Source organism: Salmo salar, chromosome ssa20 (genome assembly GCF_905237065.1).
Source record: "Salmo salar chromosome ssa20, Ssal_v3.1, whole genome shotgun sequence".
NCBI lineage: Eukaryota > Metazoa > Chordata > Actinopteri > Salmoniformes > Salmonidae > Salmo > Salmo salar.
In genome coordinates, this window is record NC_059461.1 from 62,058,574 (window position 1) to 62,073,105 (window position 14,532).

A 14,532-nucleotide genomic window follows, 5' to 3' on the forward strand; every position below is an offset into this window, starting at 1 on the left:
CTATGGAAATATTGAGACAACAATGGGAATTTACAACCTACCAAGTTGAATAAATATTTATACAACGCATTGCACTTAAAAAAATATTACAATACCGACTAATATTGACAGATATCAATGTACAGAACTAAAATACACTATAGTACTATATACTCAAACGATGATATATTCTGCAAACCGCCTTAAAAGGAGGCTCCTCCTCAAGGAGAGTGACGTCAAAGCAAAGCCCCGCCCCTTTGAAAGCTTAACGGGATGTTGAATGCATCCAGTCTGGGTTAGCTAGCTAGCAATGTTCACCTTTTTATGTAACAAGAGTGGATGTTCAAGAGGTAAGAGAGTCGGAAACATGGCAACAAATTTGCGGGAGCATCGACATACAGCGCCGAAACTGTGTGTCTCACTTTTCGTCTTCCTCCTTTTTGTTGTTGTCCCCATCACGGCTCTGAGCGTCGGCGAGGCGAGGCTTGTCAGAAGCAACACCGCAGCGAAAGAGGTAGAAGACTATACAAAATACTACAATTATGTGCAAATGACCCGGCTACTGAAGTTCATGGCCTTGAAATACCCTCACATCGCCAACCTGTCTAGTATAGGCCAGTCCGTGCAGGGCAGGGAGTTGTGGGTTATGCGAATCACAAAGGACCCCAACGCTGACGTACCGGGAAAACCCAAATGTAAATACGTGGGGAACATGCACGGGGACGAAACTATCTCGAGGCAAGTATTGGTTTACCTTGTGGAATACCTATTGACGAGGTATGGAGAGGACCCGCGTATCACGGAGTTGGTGACGAGGACGGATATTTACATTATGCCCAGTATGAACCCAGACGGGTTCGAGATGTCCAGGGAGGGGGACTGCAGTGGCGGCGCAGTGGGTCGTTCCAACGCCAGGAACATGGACCTCAACCGAAGTTTTCCTGACCAGTTTGACAAAATCAACATCCAGCAAGAGGATATTCCCGAGGTTACAGCTGTCATTAAATGGATCCTGGAGAAAAAGTATTTATTTCTCTTTTCTATTTACATAGACCTACATACACCATGGTTTGTTTAGTTTACAATGTTTATAACCAAATTCAAATGGTGAGATGGGGCTCAACGTTATGGGCTACACCAGGGGTAGGCAACCCGTTTCCTCGAGTGGCCCAGGTACTACAGAATTTTGTTATGACAGCTAAACCAACTGAGATAATTGATCACTTAGCTAATTGCCTTAATTCAACACATCACACACCTGATCCTCCAGGTCAGTTAAATAAAAAATATGAAGTGGCTGCGGCACTCCGGGAGCCTGGGCTACACAGACATCCCTTACTGCAAATAAAATTATAACTGCTAAAACCAAGGATTTTACTGGCAGCCTGCATCTATCATTGTTCCTATTGTTCTGAAGCACCTCCTCATGGACCCTAAATACCCCCCTCCCTCCCTCCCTCTTTATTTATTTGATTTGTTATTTAACTAGGCAAGTCAGGACCCCTGAAGGATCAATCCATTTACCTAGGGGCCCACTGTTGCCAGCTAACAGTTGTGAATTCCCTCGATCAACATCAGACTCCAATAGGCCAACATAGGTAGCCTGCCGTACGACTTTAGTCCAGCCACCTTTGTCTAAAGACCTGTCAAAACAAACTATACCTCCTCTTCCAGCTGTCGAAAAACATCTAATGATGTCATGTTATTGCATATAGTTTATTTTATTAAAGCACATAGGGTTTGTCTATATATGGAAAAATACACATCGACTTTCGGTCGACCAAGATTTTTTTTTGTCGGCGACAACCCTATTTGTTATAAACCCGTATTGCAGCTCAGCGCTTTAGCTATACAGTCAGGACTATGCTATCTTATGTGTTGGTAATGTTTTTGGCCCTACTGCAGGATATGTTGCTGTTACCGTTATAGTCCCATCTGGTGTGTAGAACCTCCTGCATGGACAGGAAATCACTGTTATCTATTGGAACACAATAGACCAAATCAAATTATTTGTCACATGCGCCAATTACAGCAGGTGTAGACTTTTTACTGTGAAATGCTTACTTACGAGCCCCCAACTATTATTAATAAATAATAATAATAAGTTAAATAAAGAAAATTATTCATTATTAATAAAAAATGATATATTTTACTTTATTTAACTAGGCAAGTCAGTTAAGAACAAATTCTTATTTTCAATGACGGCCTAGGAACAGTGGGTTAACTGCCTTGTTCAGGGGCAGAATGGCAGATTTTTTTTTTTTTACCTTGTCAGCTTGGGGATTCAATCTTACAACCTTTCGGTTACTAGTCCAACTCTCTAACCACTAGGCTACCTGTCGCCCCATAAGTTAAATAAAGAAAAAATAGTAACACAATAGTGAGGCTTTATACAAGGGGTACTGGTACTGAGTCAATGTGCAGGGGTATGGGGTCGTTGAGGTAATATGTACATGTAGGTAGGGGAAAAGTGACTATGCAGAGATAATGAACAGAGTGTAGCAGCAACGTGTGTGAAGGAATGCTTGTGTGTGTGTGTGTGTGTTGGAGTGTCAGTGTGGTATATGTGAATGTGTGGTTAGAGTGCAGTGAGGAGTGTACATCGAGCCTGTGCAAAAAATTATAATAAGGGGGTCAATGCAAATAGTCTGTGTAGTCATTTGATTAATTGTTCAGCAGTCTTATGGCTTGGGGGTAGAAGCTGTTAAGGAGCCTTTTCGTCCCAGCACTCTTAGCACTCCGGTACCACTTGCCGTGCGGTAGCAGAGAGAACAGTCTATGACTGGGGGGGCTGGAGTCTTTGACAATTTTTAGGGCCTTCCTCTGACACCGGCTGGTATAGAGGTCCTAGATGGTAGGGAGCTCGGCCCCAGTGACGTACTGGGCCGTATACACTACCCTCTGTAGCGCCTTGCGGTCGGATACCGAGCAGTTACCATACCAAGTGGTGACGCAACTAGTCAGGATGCTCTTGATGGTGCAGCTGTAGAACTTTTTGAGGATCTGAGGACCCATGACAAATCTTTTCAGCCTCCTGAGGGGGAATAAGCGTTGTCGTGCCCTCTTCACGACTGTCATGGTGTGTTTGGACCTTAGCGATGTGGACACCACGGAACTTGAAGCTATCGACCTGCTCCACTATAGCCCCGATGATGTGAATGTGGGCATGCTCGTGTGTGTACTTCAGCTCAGCCTCGGATAGTTAAAGGTTTCCCCCCTTTCCCTTCCCCCTGCTACAGACAGGCAGACGGTAGATACTAGGCCTACTATATATCCCCTGCCTCCTGATAACATTGTGTTGTTGTTATGTCCCTCCAGGTTTGTCCTGTCAGGGAACCTGCATGGTGGCACTGTGGTGGCCAGCTACCCGTTTGATGACTCGGCCTCCCACATAATGCAGGGTCACTACAGCCGCTCTGTGGACGACAACCTGTTTAAACACCTGGCACTGACCTACGCCAAGAACCACCCCGTCATGAGGACCGGGGAGCCTAAGTGCCCAGATACCCCTGACGAGACTTTCGAGGATGGCATCGTCAACGGAGCAAAATGGTACGATGTACCCGGTAAGACTTTTTCCTCCTTAACTATCAGACCACTGATTATGCTCTTTGGGGAGCAAAGGTCATGTTCTTTTTCCTTCTTAGTTTGTTGAAAAAGAGTATAATTCACACGCAAAGTAGCCTAGACCAGCTCCAGTATCTTCCTTTTGTGATTTCTAATGTATTTTTTTCTCTTCTTCATAATTTGTTTCATTTCCATTTCTTGACAAAATATCTTCACCTGCTTTTTTTTTGAATGTTTCCCTCATTATCCCACCTCACCTCTCTCAGAACAATCACACATTATTGTTGAAACAGAAAGCGGAGTCCTGCGTTGCCATGACGATTAAGTCAATTGGGGTCTATTTTAAAATGTTCTCTTCTCAGAGACTGACGACATCATGTGGTATATTTACCTCTCAGGCGTTCATAATCAGCTGGATATCAGGTTTTACTCAGCTCAGTGGTGTATGAGTTCATGGAGGCACTTTGAAATGAATATTGAATGACATGTAGGCCTATAGTAAGGGAATAAAGGATATATGATAACATGTAAAGTGTGGGCTTTCACTGCCATGGTACAGGCTTACTTTTTGTCATTGGGACAAAGCCCAATGTGTGATGTCTAGGCTACGGGTTGCCATGAAAAGGGGTTAATTAATTAGTGTGGTGGTTTCCTCTGTCTTTGCTACTGTACATTTTCCATGGCCCAATTTTCTTTGAATATATTTCCCTAGACTCATTTTGGATCTATTTGAGAACCAAACCAGCAGCGCCACAGCTGTGATTGTCTGTCTAGTCTTGATTTAAAACCCCACTAATTAGGCTATTGAATCAGAGTACGACTTTGAACATACAGGTGTTCCATTGCGCTGACTTCACTATCTAGCAGAGCAGCTGTGGCAGGGGACAACAGACCCAGCTAGCTAGTATTGTATTATTCACCCCTGCAGGACAGACCTGCTCTCTGTTCTCTCTTCACAGAAAGCCTGACTGGTCTCAGGTTATCCTATCCGTCTTTTACAAGGTGTGTGTGTGTGTGTGTGTGTGTGTCCATGCAGCTTGCTGTCCCCCCACTACCCTCCTTCATGTTCAGGAATACCAGTGTCTGTGTTCACCAGGCAGTAACCGGACCCCCAGTCTCTGTTGTGCTGTGTGGCTGCTGGCAGGTCAGGGGGTTTGGAAAGAGAGCCAGACGAAGGGCGATGAGATGATACTCTAATCTGAGTCTGAAGGTTTCAGGTGACCGTCAAGGCTTTTCCTGTATAGACGTGTGGTGTCATCACCCTGTGTGTATTTGTGTGTAGGGGTTGTGTGTAGGGGTTGTATATTCTCAGCTATTCCTCAATAATCCCTGAATCTACTCTAACAGACTGCCTCTGCTTCAGTTGTAAATTATGACTTGGCAGAAGACTAATTCTGGTTTCTTCATTACTCACCTGAATCTAAATTGACTGCCTCTGTGGTTAATGGAGACTGCAGGAGGTCTGTGCATCAGAGGAAATCTGTCTTCTATAAGCACTACCAAAGGAACAGCAGAGGTGTCATTTAAAGGTGAAACTAGGAGGTGTAAAGTTTAGGTGTCTTAACAAGTCATGAAATATGACTCAATTCTCTGATGGAATTTGAGAATAGACTTACACAATGCTCAATGAGGAAATGACAGGAGTGAAATGTACCCAATGATATCGTAGGATCTTATTAGAACATTACAAATGTGAGTTTAGAATCTAGATAATTGTCATTATCCAAGAGCTGACTGTTGAGAGAGCGAATGATAGGGAGGGAGAGAGAGGTAGAGAAAATAGGGAGGAAGGGAAAGTTTGGGGTGACTTGGATAATTGCAATAGTGACTGATAACCTTTTGACAAGCTTTTTTTGTAGACCTAGTTTATCTTTTTCCTCTATGCCAGAGGTGGCAAATTCATTCCATGGAGGGCCTAGTGCAGCGTTTCCCAAACTCGGCTTTGGGACCCCAAAGGGTGCATGTTTTGGTTTTTGCCCTAACACTATTCAGCTGATTCAGATGATCAAAGCTTGATAATTAGTTGATTATTTGAGTAAGCTGTGTAGTACTAGGGTAAAAACCAAAATGTGCACCCCTTTGGGTCCCAAGGCCCAGGTTTGGGAAACGCTGGCCTAGTGTCTGCTGGCGAGGGGAGTTCCTATTCTAATCAGTGACGTTAATTCATCAATCAAGTACAAGGGAGGAGTAAAACCTGCAGACACTTGGCCTTCTGTGGAATGAGTTTGACTCGTGCTATTGTCTACTGTATTTGACATACCCGTAGTTTACACAGGGATATAGGCTACTCCTAGAGAAAAAGCCTTGAATCAACTGGATGTACACTGAGTATACAAAACAGTAACAACACCTGCTCTTTCCATGACTTAGACTAACCAGGTAAAAGCTATGATCCCTTATTGATGTCACTTAAGAATTTTAAGCCTTGAGACAATTGAGACATGGATTGGGTATGTGTGCCATTCAGAGGGAGAATGGGCAAGACAAAATATTTAAGTGCCTTTGGTAGTAGGTGCCAGGCGCACTGGTTTGTGTCAAGAACTGCAACGCTGCTGTGTTTTTCACGCTCAACAATTTCCTGTCTGTACCAATAATGGTCCACCACCCAAAGGACATCTAGCCAACTTCACACAGCAGTGGGAAACATGGGCCAGCATCCCTGTGGAACGCTTTTGACACCTTGTAGAATCCATGCCCCGACAAATTGATGAACTGATAATTCATGAAGTTTATAAACTACTTGGGCCTGTAGTCTATTTATAGCCTAAATCATTTTAACTAGCCTAGTCCTTTTACTCACCAGCAATACCCAGTGCTCTGTTTCTGACTGTTCATACTTGGATGACAACAGTCAGTTCTGTTGTTCTTGGTACCCTGTGGAATCTTATGTGCGGTTTAGTGTTATTTAACATGAGGCTGAAATGAGAACCACTGGACCTACTATTAGGGATGTAAGGATTCACCTGTACGCATCGGTCACCCATTCAAATAGTTAAGACCCCAAACCGATCCAAATGTTGATACTCGGTCAGAAAAACGTTACGAATCATTGGTTCACAATTCTTTTGTTGCTCATATTACTTTCTTTCTACCTTCTAAAAATACCTAATCTTTTGTGACAACTGCGTTGATCTACAAGTCATTTTGCATTCCGAACAACCCCAGGCCATATCAGTAGCCTAGTCAAACTGAGCACTGTGCCCTGCTTCATGTGTTGACCAAAGAGAGGTATGCGGCTTATTCCTGATCTTGCACATCTGCGTAGCACCTTCATCATTCAAATGCCTGTAAAATGGCTTTATTATTGATTTGATAAGTTATCAAATGCGCTGTTGTTACCGGAATATAAGTAAGCCACCAGAGACACAACTCATATGGCTATAGCTTACCTGCTGAACATGGCTTACATTACATTTGATTTTGATCAGGTTCGCCATCAGCTATAGTTTTGGTTGTTTTGCTTTATACGATCACTATATATGGTCATTTTTAGATATACAGGGTAAAGATGATCATTTCAAAATGATGACAGCCATCATCACTTTTGCGAGCGAAGCAGCACTGCATGGTCAAAAAAGGGAGGAGCTTACTCCATAACTTCCAAACAGTCAAAACCATTTCAGTTTGAGACTGGATGAAATCCAAAGTTATGCTATATATTCATTGGTTATGTCATGGCTAATTTTGTAAAGATAAATATTGATACATTACTAGCTCAAACAATTTTAATCTGGAAAAATGAGAAATGGGTGATCAAAAGTGGGGTTAAAAAAAACAACATACATTGCCTCCCCCTAATCTAATAGTGGGGAGGTAGATGCCCACTAGGATCCCTTATGGCTCAGGTGACTACATACACCATCACACATACATCAGACCAGGGGCGCAACTTTCACTGGGGACGGGGGGGACACCCCCCACATTCTGAAATTTCATTTTTTTTCCCCCCCAGTTTTATCATTGGAATGTGATACAAAACGAGACAACGATGTGCTTTAGGACCATGCGGAGGCCTCCGAGTGTCAGGTAGGCTGTTTGGAGTGTTTATCTGACTGGATAAAAAACTAAAGTTATGTCCTCCCAACTTCTAAAACCAAAGTTGCGCCCCTGCATTAGACAGACCAGACAGCAGCGCAGACAGTTCCAGCTCAGAGAGGCCCAGCTCATGAGTTCTATCAGCAGCAGATTTAAATTTAGTATGGAAAATGAATGTTTATTGACTAAATGTTAGTGCACCGAATCGCATTGATTTGTTTGTCGCATCGAATCATTTCAAACTAAAACGTTTCGTATCGGAGCCATGATACATATGAATCATCTTGAAAGGGAAAGATGCACATCCCTACCTACTATAGGTCAGTTATATTTGTTGAGCAAGGCAATCGGTCACTGGTTTGGGTGGAAAGCCTATACAAACAGTATTGCAGGGTTGATAGGCCTAATGCTACAAACAGGCATCACTGCAAACAGACAGAGAACAACAGACATGGTGATTGTAGTGATGACAAGGCTAGTTCTGGGGAATTTCTCTGTTTAAAAGTCTATTGCCATGAGACTCCCACTTGTCTTGTCGAAGGTATGTCCTCTTATGATTATCTGTCAGTCAGTGATCTACTTGTCTTTGGCTGTGAGGTTAATGTAGGGCAATTCCACGGTAACGGAATTGTGTTGAGACTCAGATTTTTCACTTAAAATGTATGCCAAACAAAAAACATTGGTTTCAAAGTTCAACAAACCATACAACTCTATGCATAAGGACAAATTGTACACAGAATATTTTACAAAAACATATTTACTGGAAGATTGCATAGTTGGGTATTCTACACATTGGCTATTATTTGAATGAGCTCTGCCAAAACAGGCAGACAGGTATTCAGTTACTGTTCGAATGAATGTTGGAATGGGCAAATTGAGCGACCTAAGCAACTTTGAGCATGGTATGCTCTGGTGCCAGGCGGCCCTGTTCCAGTATCTCAGAAACGCCCGGCCTCCTGGGCTTTTCACGCACAACAGTGTCTAGGGTTTACCAAGGATGGTGCGACAAACAAAAAAAACATCCAGTCAGTGGCAGTCCTGTGGGCAAAAAAACAGCTTGTTGATGAGAGGTCGAAGGAAAATGGCAAGAATCGTGCCAGCTAACAGGTGGGCCACAAACAAGCAATTAACGGCTCCGTACAACAGTGGTGTGCATAACGGCATCTCGGAACGCACAACTTGTCGGTCCTTGTCACAGATGGGCTATTGCAGCAGGTGACCATGTCTGGTTCCACTCCTATCAGCTAAAAACAAGAAGAAGCGGCTCCAGTGGACATTTGATCACCAACACTGGACATTTGAGGAGTGGAAAAACATTGCCTGGTCTGACAAATCCCAGTTCCTGTTGCGTCATGCTGATGGCAAAGTCAGGATTTGGCATAAACAGCATGAGCCCATGGCCTCATCCTGCCTGTTGTCAACTGTACAGGCTGGTGGTGGTGGTGTAATGGCGTGGGGAATGTTTTTTCATGACACGCTAGGTCCCTTGATACCAATTGGGCAATGTTTCCATGCCCCAAAGAATTCAGGCAGTTCTGGTCGGCAAAAGGGGTCCGATCCGGTACTAGCGATTTATCTACAGATAAATTATGAAAATATTAAATCAAGAGGTTGAATACCTACTGTTCCTGCAGTGAGGCGTGGTGAGAGACCCTCATTCTGGTCCAAAATATGATAAAACAGATTGAAGTTTATAAAATCGAATAATACCTAGTATTATTAAAGATATTGACATAAGCCTACTGATTTAATCAACGTGTCAAATGGAGTGGTCAATTGTTGCTTTCTGTATAGCAATGCCCATGTTTAACACGTGCTTCATTCTTCAGTCATACCTATAGGTCTATTAATGGACTTTGCACCCCCACTTTTATACAATCTGGCGGGGGGTTTGGGGGTCATACCACTGAATGTTTGCATTTTTTAAATAATTTTCCTGCATTTCTATATTGTTTCTCAAACTGTAAATATGACTTTATTCTCAAGAGAAGACAAGTTTAATGTTAAAGATGATCTTACTTAAAAAATGGTCCTGATCATATAGGGCTAGGCCTAGGCCATATCCAAAACTAAGAACACACTGAATTCATACATTTTCATTTTTTTGTGAAGTCATGTATTTCTACTCCAACTCATTTGACTAATCTGGGAGGTGAAGTCGTTAAAGTATTAAATAATTTGGTGTATTTCGGATGGACTCAAGGCATTAGAATGTACCAGAGGCCACCAAAATAGAGCTCGTTCTGCAAAGTAGCCAGCCAAAACTCCCTGGCTGGCTACTTTTTCTATTTGGCTGGCTACTCCATGTAGTTAGAGAAAACACTGGATGAGGGTGTGTCACTCACTGTGTATAGCCTATCCCAGGGGAGAATGACTGCCCCCTCTCATTGAAGCCACAGAAGTTCAAGGCTGACCACGGTACTGCAGGTATTGTTAGCAGAAAACAGGACCACCATTATAGTGAATGGAAAAATTGCAATCTTCATGGTTGTTTGTGTAAATAGAAAAGTGTTTAGAAGACAATCATGGCATCAATAATAGCTTCTAATACAGCAGATGTATGTACTTGAACCGATTCTTTTAAAATGGCACACAGTAGAAATGATAAGGAGAATTTAGTTACTAATGGAAGCCTACAGTACCCGGGTCGGTCCTACAACTCTCGAGTTACTCAATGAGAGGGGTCAGCCTGCAACTTCATTTCCTGGAGTAGCTCAGACGGCGCATGTTATGTCAACATGTGACGTCATCTTAACCGACTTCATTTGGCTTGAATTCGCTATTGAGTCTGCACATAGGAATAAATGGTGTCATGTGACTGATGGCTTTGTCCAGTCATACTGTGTGTATATACAGTCATTGGTGTATCCTGCCTGGAGGGAGGATGTGGAGGGTGGGGCTGATAGAGCTCACGACAGGACCTCAGGCCTATGTCTGGAGGATGTTTGCTCTCTGATATTGTCTAATGTGACATGTTGTCATATTATACACATCACGGGTGCTGCCGGGCAAATCATTAAACACAAAAAGTCACTGAGATTACTCTTATTTGGAGCATTGTTACAATGCAAACGATAGTCTTTTTTCATGCTAAGGTTATTAGCCAGTGTCCATAGAGGCACTGTCAGAGACAGCCTAGGCCTGTTGCACCCTGCTGGTGTCACCATATGGGACTAAGCCCCTGAGAACCATCCTGAACTAACATCCCTAAAGAACTCTGTAAAACAGGCTCACGTAGGGGACTGCCCTGTTGATCTGTTTCACCACAGCTGTCAGCTTAGCACAACTAGACTGGGGTTTACACACACCCTGCCATTTAACAGTCATGCAAGGCAGTCCAACATGTTTAGTAATGTTTCCACTGCCATGACTCAAGCAAAATACTATGAAAACTCTATGAAACATGTAGAAATATGTTATGCTGCTGCCATAAAGCCTGGCATCAAATAGATTTAAAATAACCCACCAAATGTCTTGTGGTTTTATATCTAAACTCTTTACCAGTCAACCAGAACCCAGAATCAATCTGCAGGCCAGGCAGTCACAGTGATGCAGCCATTTGAGACGATGTACAACAGCTGCATGTACCACTCTGGCTTGTATTCTGGCTTGTCCTAGGCTTACTCAGTACTGTGTTAGTAAGGGCTTACTCTGTGCTTTCTGATACCTTTCGTCTCTCAGTGAGAACTGGCCTAACACGCACACATTAAACCCTGATGTATGTGGATTAAACAGCCGCCTTACTGGAGATTACTTTTTTTAACTGGTGCCTGGTAAGTTAGTCACTCACTGATGATGGATGGATACCCGCTTCCTCTCACTTCCGTTTCTCCCCCTCTCCCTGTCTGTGCCAAATACCTTCTTAAGATTCCTGTACTAGAGACACGTCCTGTAGTTGGCTAAATCACTAGCAGCCACTATCCGTCGCTGCTGTGTGTGTGTCATTTTGATTATGAAAATTCTGGATCTGCTGTGTTGTCTTGCCCACACATGCTGTCTATCATATGCACACAACAAAAGTTCTAACCTGAGGCTGGTCGGCTCTTTTCAGATGAAAGAGCTGGCCTTGTTGTTTGTGCTGTTTGTCTTGTGGGTGGGTGTGCGCGTGGTTATGCGCACAAGCATGAATTTGCAAGCTGGATTGTGTCTGTGTAGAGGCGGCAGAGTGACTTGGCCTTGTTTTGTTTGTGTGTGAGGAAGAGGGTTGAGTTTCCTACTTTTATCGGGTTCCGTTAGCCAATAATAGTTGGCTTTTAGACATTTTTGGAACCAAGATTCTTCCTAGAGCTGGCCGCCTGGCCAAACTGAGCAATCGGGGGAGACGGGACATGGTCAGAGAGGTGATCAAGAACCCGATAGTCACTCTGACAGAGCTCTAGTTCCTCTGGAGATGGGAAAACCATCCAGAAGGACAACCATCTCTGCAGATCTCCACCAATCAGGCGTTAATGTTAGTTGGCAGACGGAAGCCACTCTTCAGTAAAAGGCACATGACAGCCCGCTTGTTTGCCAAAAGGCACCTGAAGACTCTCAAACCATGAGAAACAAGATTCTTTGGTCTGATGAAACCAAGAATTAACTCTTTGGCCTGAATGCCAAGTGTCACGTCTGGAGGAAACCTGGCACCATCCCTACGGTGAAGCATGTTGGTCATGCTGTGGGGATGTTTTTCAGCGGCAGGGACTGGGAGACTAGTCAGGATCAAGGGGAAAGATGAACGGAGCAAAGTACAGAGCGATCCTTGATGAAAACCTGCTCCAGAGCGCTCAGGACCTCAGACTATAAGGTTCACCTTCCAACAGAACAATGACCCTAAGCACACAGCCAAAACAACACAGGAGTGGCTTCGGGACAAGTCTCTGATTCTCTTTGAGTGGCCCAGCCAGAGCCCGGACTTGAACCCAATCGAACATCTCTGGAGAGACCTGAAAGCAACAATGCTCCCCGTCGTACCTGACAGAGCTTGAGAGAATCTGCAGAGAAGAATGGGAGAACTCCCCAAATGCAGGTGTGCCAAGCTTGTAACGTCAAACCCAAGAAGAATCAAGGCTGTAATCATTATTCTACATCAACTTTCTTTAATTGTCCAGTTGCCAAAGGCGTAATCGTAGTCATATTAGCAACACATGCTAGTTGTTGCATATCAGATCTCCCCACTTTCTAAATCTCAAATGGATATTTTCATCTCTGTCACATGAAAGCGCTCGCATGTGCGGTGCACTTTTGACGACAGTTTTCCAGCTAATTGCATTATGGTTCGAACATTTTCACTACTGCCTTGTGCACATTGCTGTGCTTATAATGCGAAGAAATAGTTCATCAAAATGTTAAGCTAAATGTTATTATCTGTTGCATCAGACTCGATGCTTTTTAACTTGCTTTTATGTAGCCTATGCTTACTGGTTGTATGAATTTGCGATCAATTGTCCCAGAGTCTGTTTGGAATAGGCTATTTCTTTTTCGACAAGCTGAACAATAGAATAGGCCTAGGTCAACTTTTCTACTATGGGGACTATGGTAGATTGACATAGGCTAGTGATTTTGCTGTTCCTTACTCATCTTGTTGGCTGAGGAAAAGTCAATGTGAACAGTTATTCTAACATCTTAAAAGTGTGTATCATATTTCAATAAGATGGATCAGACATTATTGCATCCACGTCTTGCATGGTCTAGTACGTTTCTCAAATGTCCAGTAAATTTTAAAAGCTGCCGGTCAAATTTCCAACACCACATTTTCCAAATGTAAACCCTTATTTGGTTACAGCGCCCAGTCATGGCAACCCTCCAGAGGCCTACTGCCTGCAACGCTGCCTGGGAGGCAGGTGGCACTAGGCCACAGCAAAAATATTCCTCCACCAGGCAGCCCTGGACTGGAGGAAAGGCTGGTGCTGGCCACAGCCACTTTGGATTTATCAACACCTTTTTAGCCTACTTTTTATTTTTTAACACTTATTTTACCAGGTCAGTTGACTGAGAACACATTTTCATTTACAGCAACAACCTGGGGAATAGTTACGGGGGAGAGGGGATGATTAGGTGACCATGATGGTATGAGGGCCAGATTGGGAATTTAGCCAGGACACCAGGGTTAACACCCCTACTCTTATAATAAGTGTCATGAGATCTTTAGTGACCACAGAGAGTCAGGACACCTGTTTAACATCCCATCCGAAAGACTGTACCCTACACAGGGCAATGTCCCCAATCACTGCCCTTGGGCATCGGGATATTTTTTTTAGACCAGAGGAAAGGGTGCCTCCTACTGGCCCTCCAACACCACTTCCAGCAGCATCTGGTCTCCTGACCAGGACCAACCCTACTTGGCTTCAGAAGAAAGCCAGCCAGCAATGGGATGCAGGGTGGATTGATGTAGATTTAAGGACATACCTGATTCAAAGCGTTAGGCCTGTGTTCATGCTGTTGCTTTCATGCCCTAAACAGACTTTCTTTTGACAGTTTATTTTGTATGCTAGCCCACTTTCTTTAGTTTGTGCTTCCAAAAGTGATATTGATGTCTTCATGAGTGGTTTTGAAGCAGAGAGACATTGTCTGCAGGAAAAATTATTGAAATAAATAATTTGTAATCCCTGTTCAGGAGGCATGCAGGACTATAACTACCTGAATGGAAACTGCCTGGAGATCACCATGGAACTGAGCTGCTGTAAATTTCCCCCAGCCTCCGAGTTAAAGAAAGAGTGGGACTACAACAGGGAGTCACTCATTGCCTACCTGGAGCAGGTAGGCTTTCACAAGACACCGTGTCACACTCCAACTTTCAAACTATCATACACATCATTTTATTGCACATATGAATATATGTAATATTACACTCTGGTTCTTACAACTGTACTCTTTGTTTTAATTGAAGAGATTTTTCTGTCTTGACATCTGTTTGCAGTAGTTACTTAGTTCTGGGCAGCACTTAGTTATTTCAGCTTCTTTTGTTCCCAG

General features: G+C 43.4%; 1 protein-coding gene across 3 annotated transcripts in view; it reads left to right on the forward strand.

Moving 5' to 3' along the window:
* The first annotated feature begins 227 nt into the window (after positions 1-227).
* Positions 228-14,532, forward strand: part of LOC106581036 (carboxypeptidase D) — a 32,268-nt gene continuing 17,963 nt past the window's right edge. For all 3 annotated transcript variants that reach the window (XM_014162708.2, XM_014162709.2, XM_014162710.2), the window contains exons 1-3: positions 228-1,002; positions 3,298-3,545; positions 14,177-14,319. In XM_014162708.2, coding sequence (XP_014018183.1) covers positions 290-1,002; positions 3,298-3,545; positions 14,177-14,319 — 1,104 coding nt within the window. In that variant the 5' untranslated portion in view covers positions 228-289. The remainder of the gene's footprint in view (positions 1,003-3,297; positions 3,546-14,176; positions 14,320-14,532) is intronic.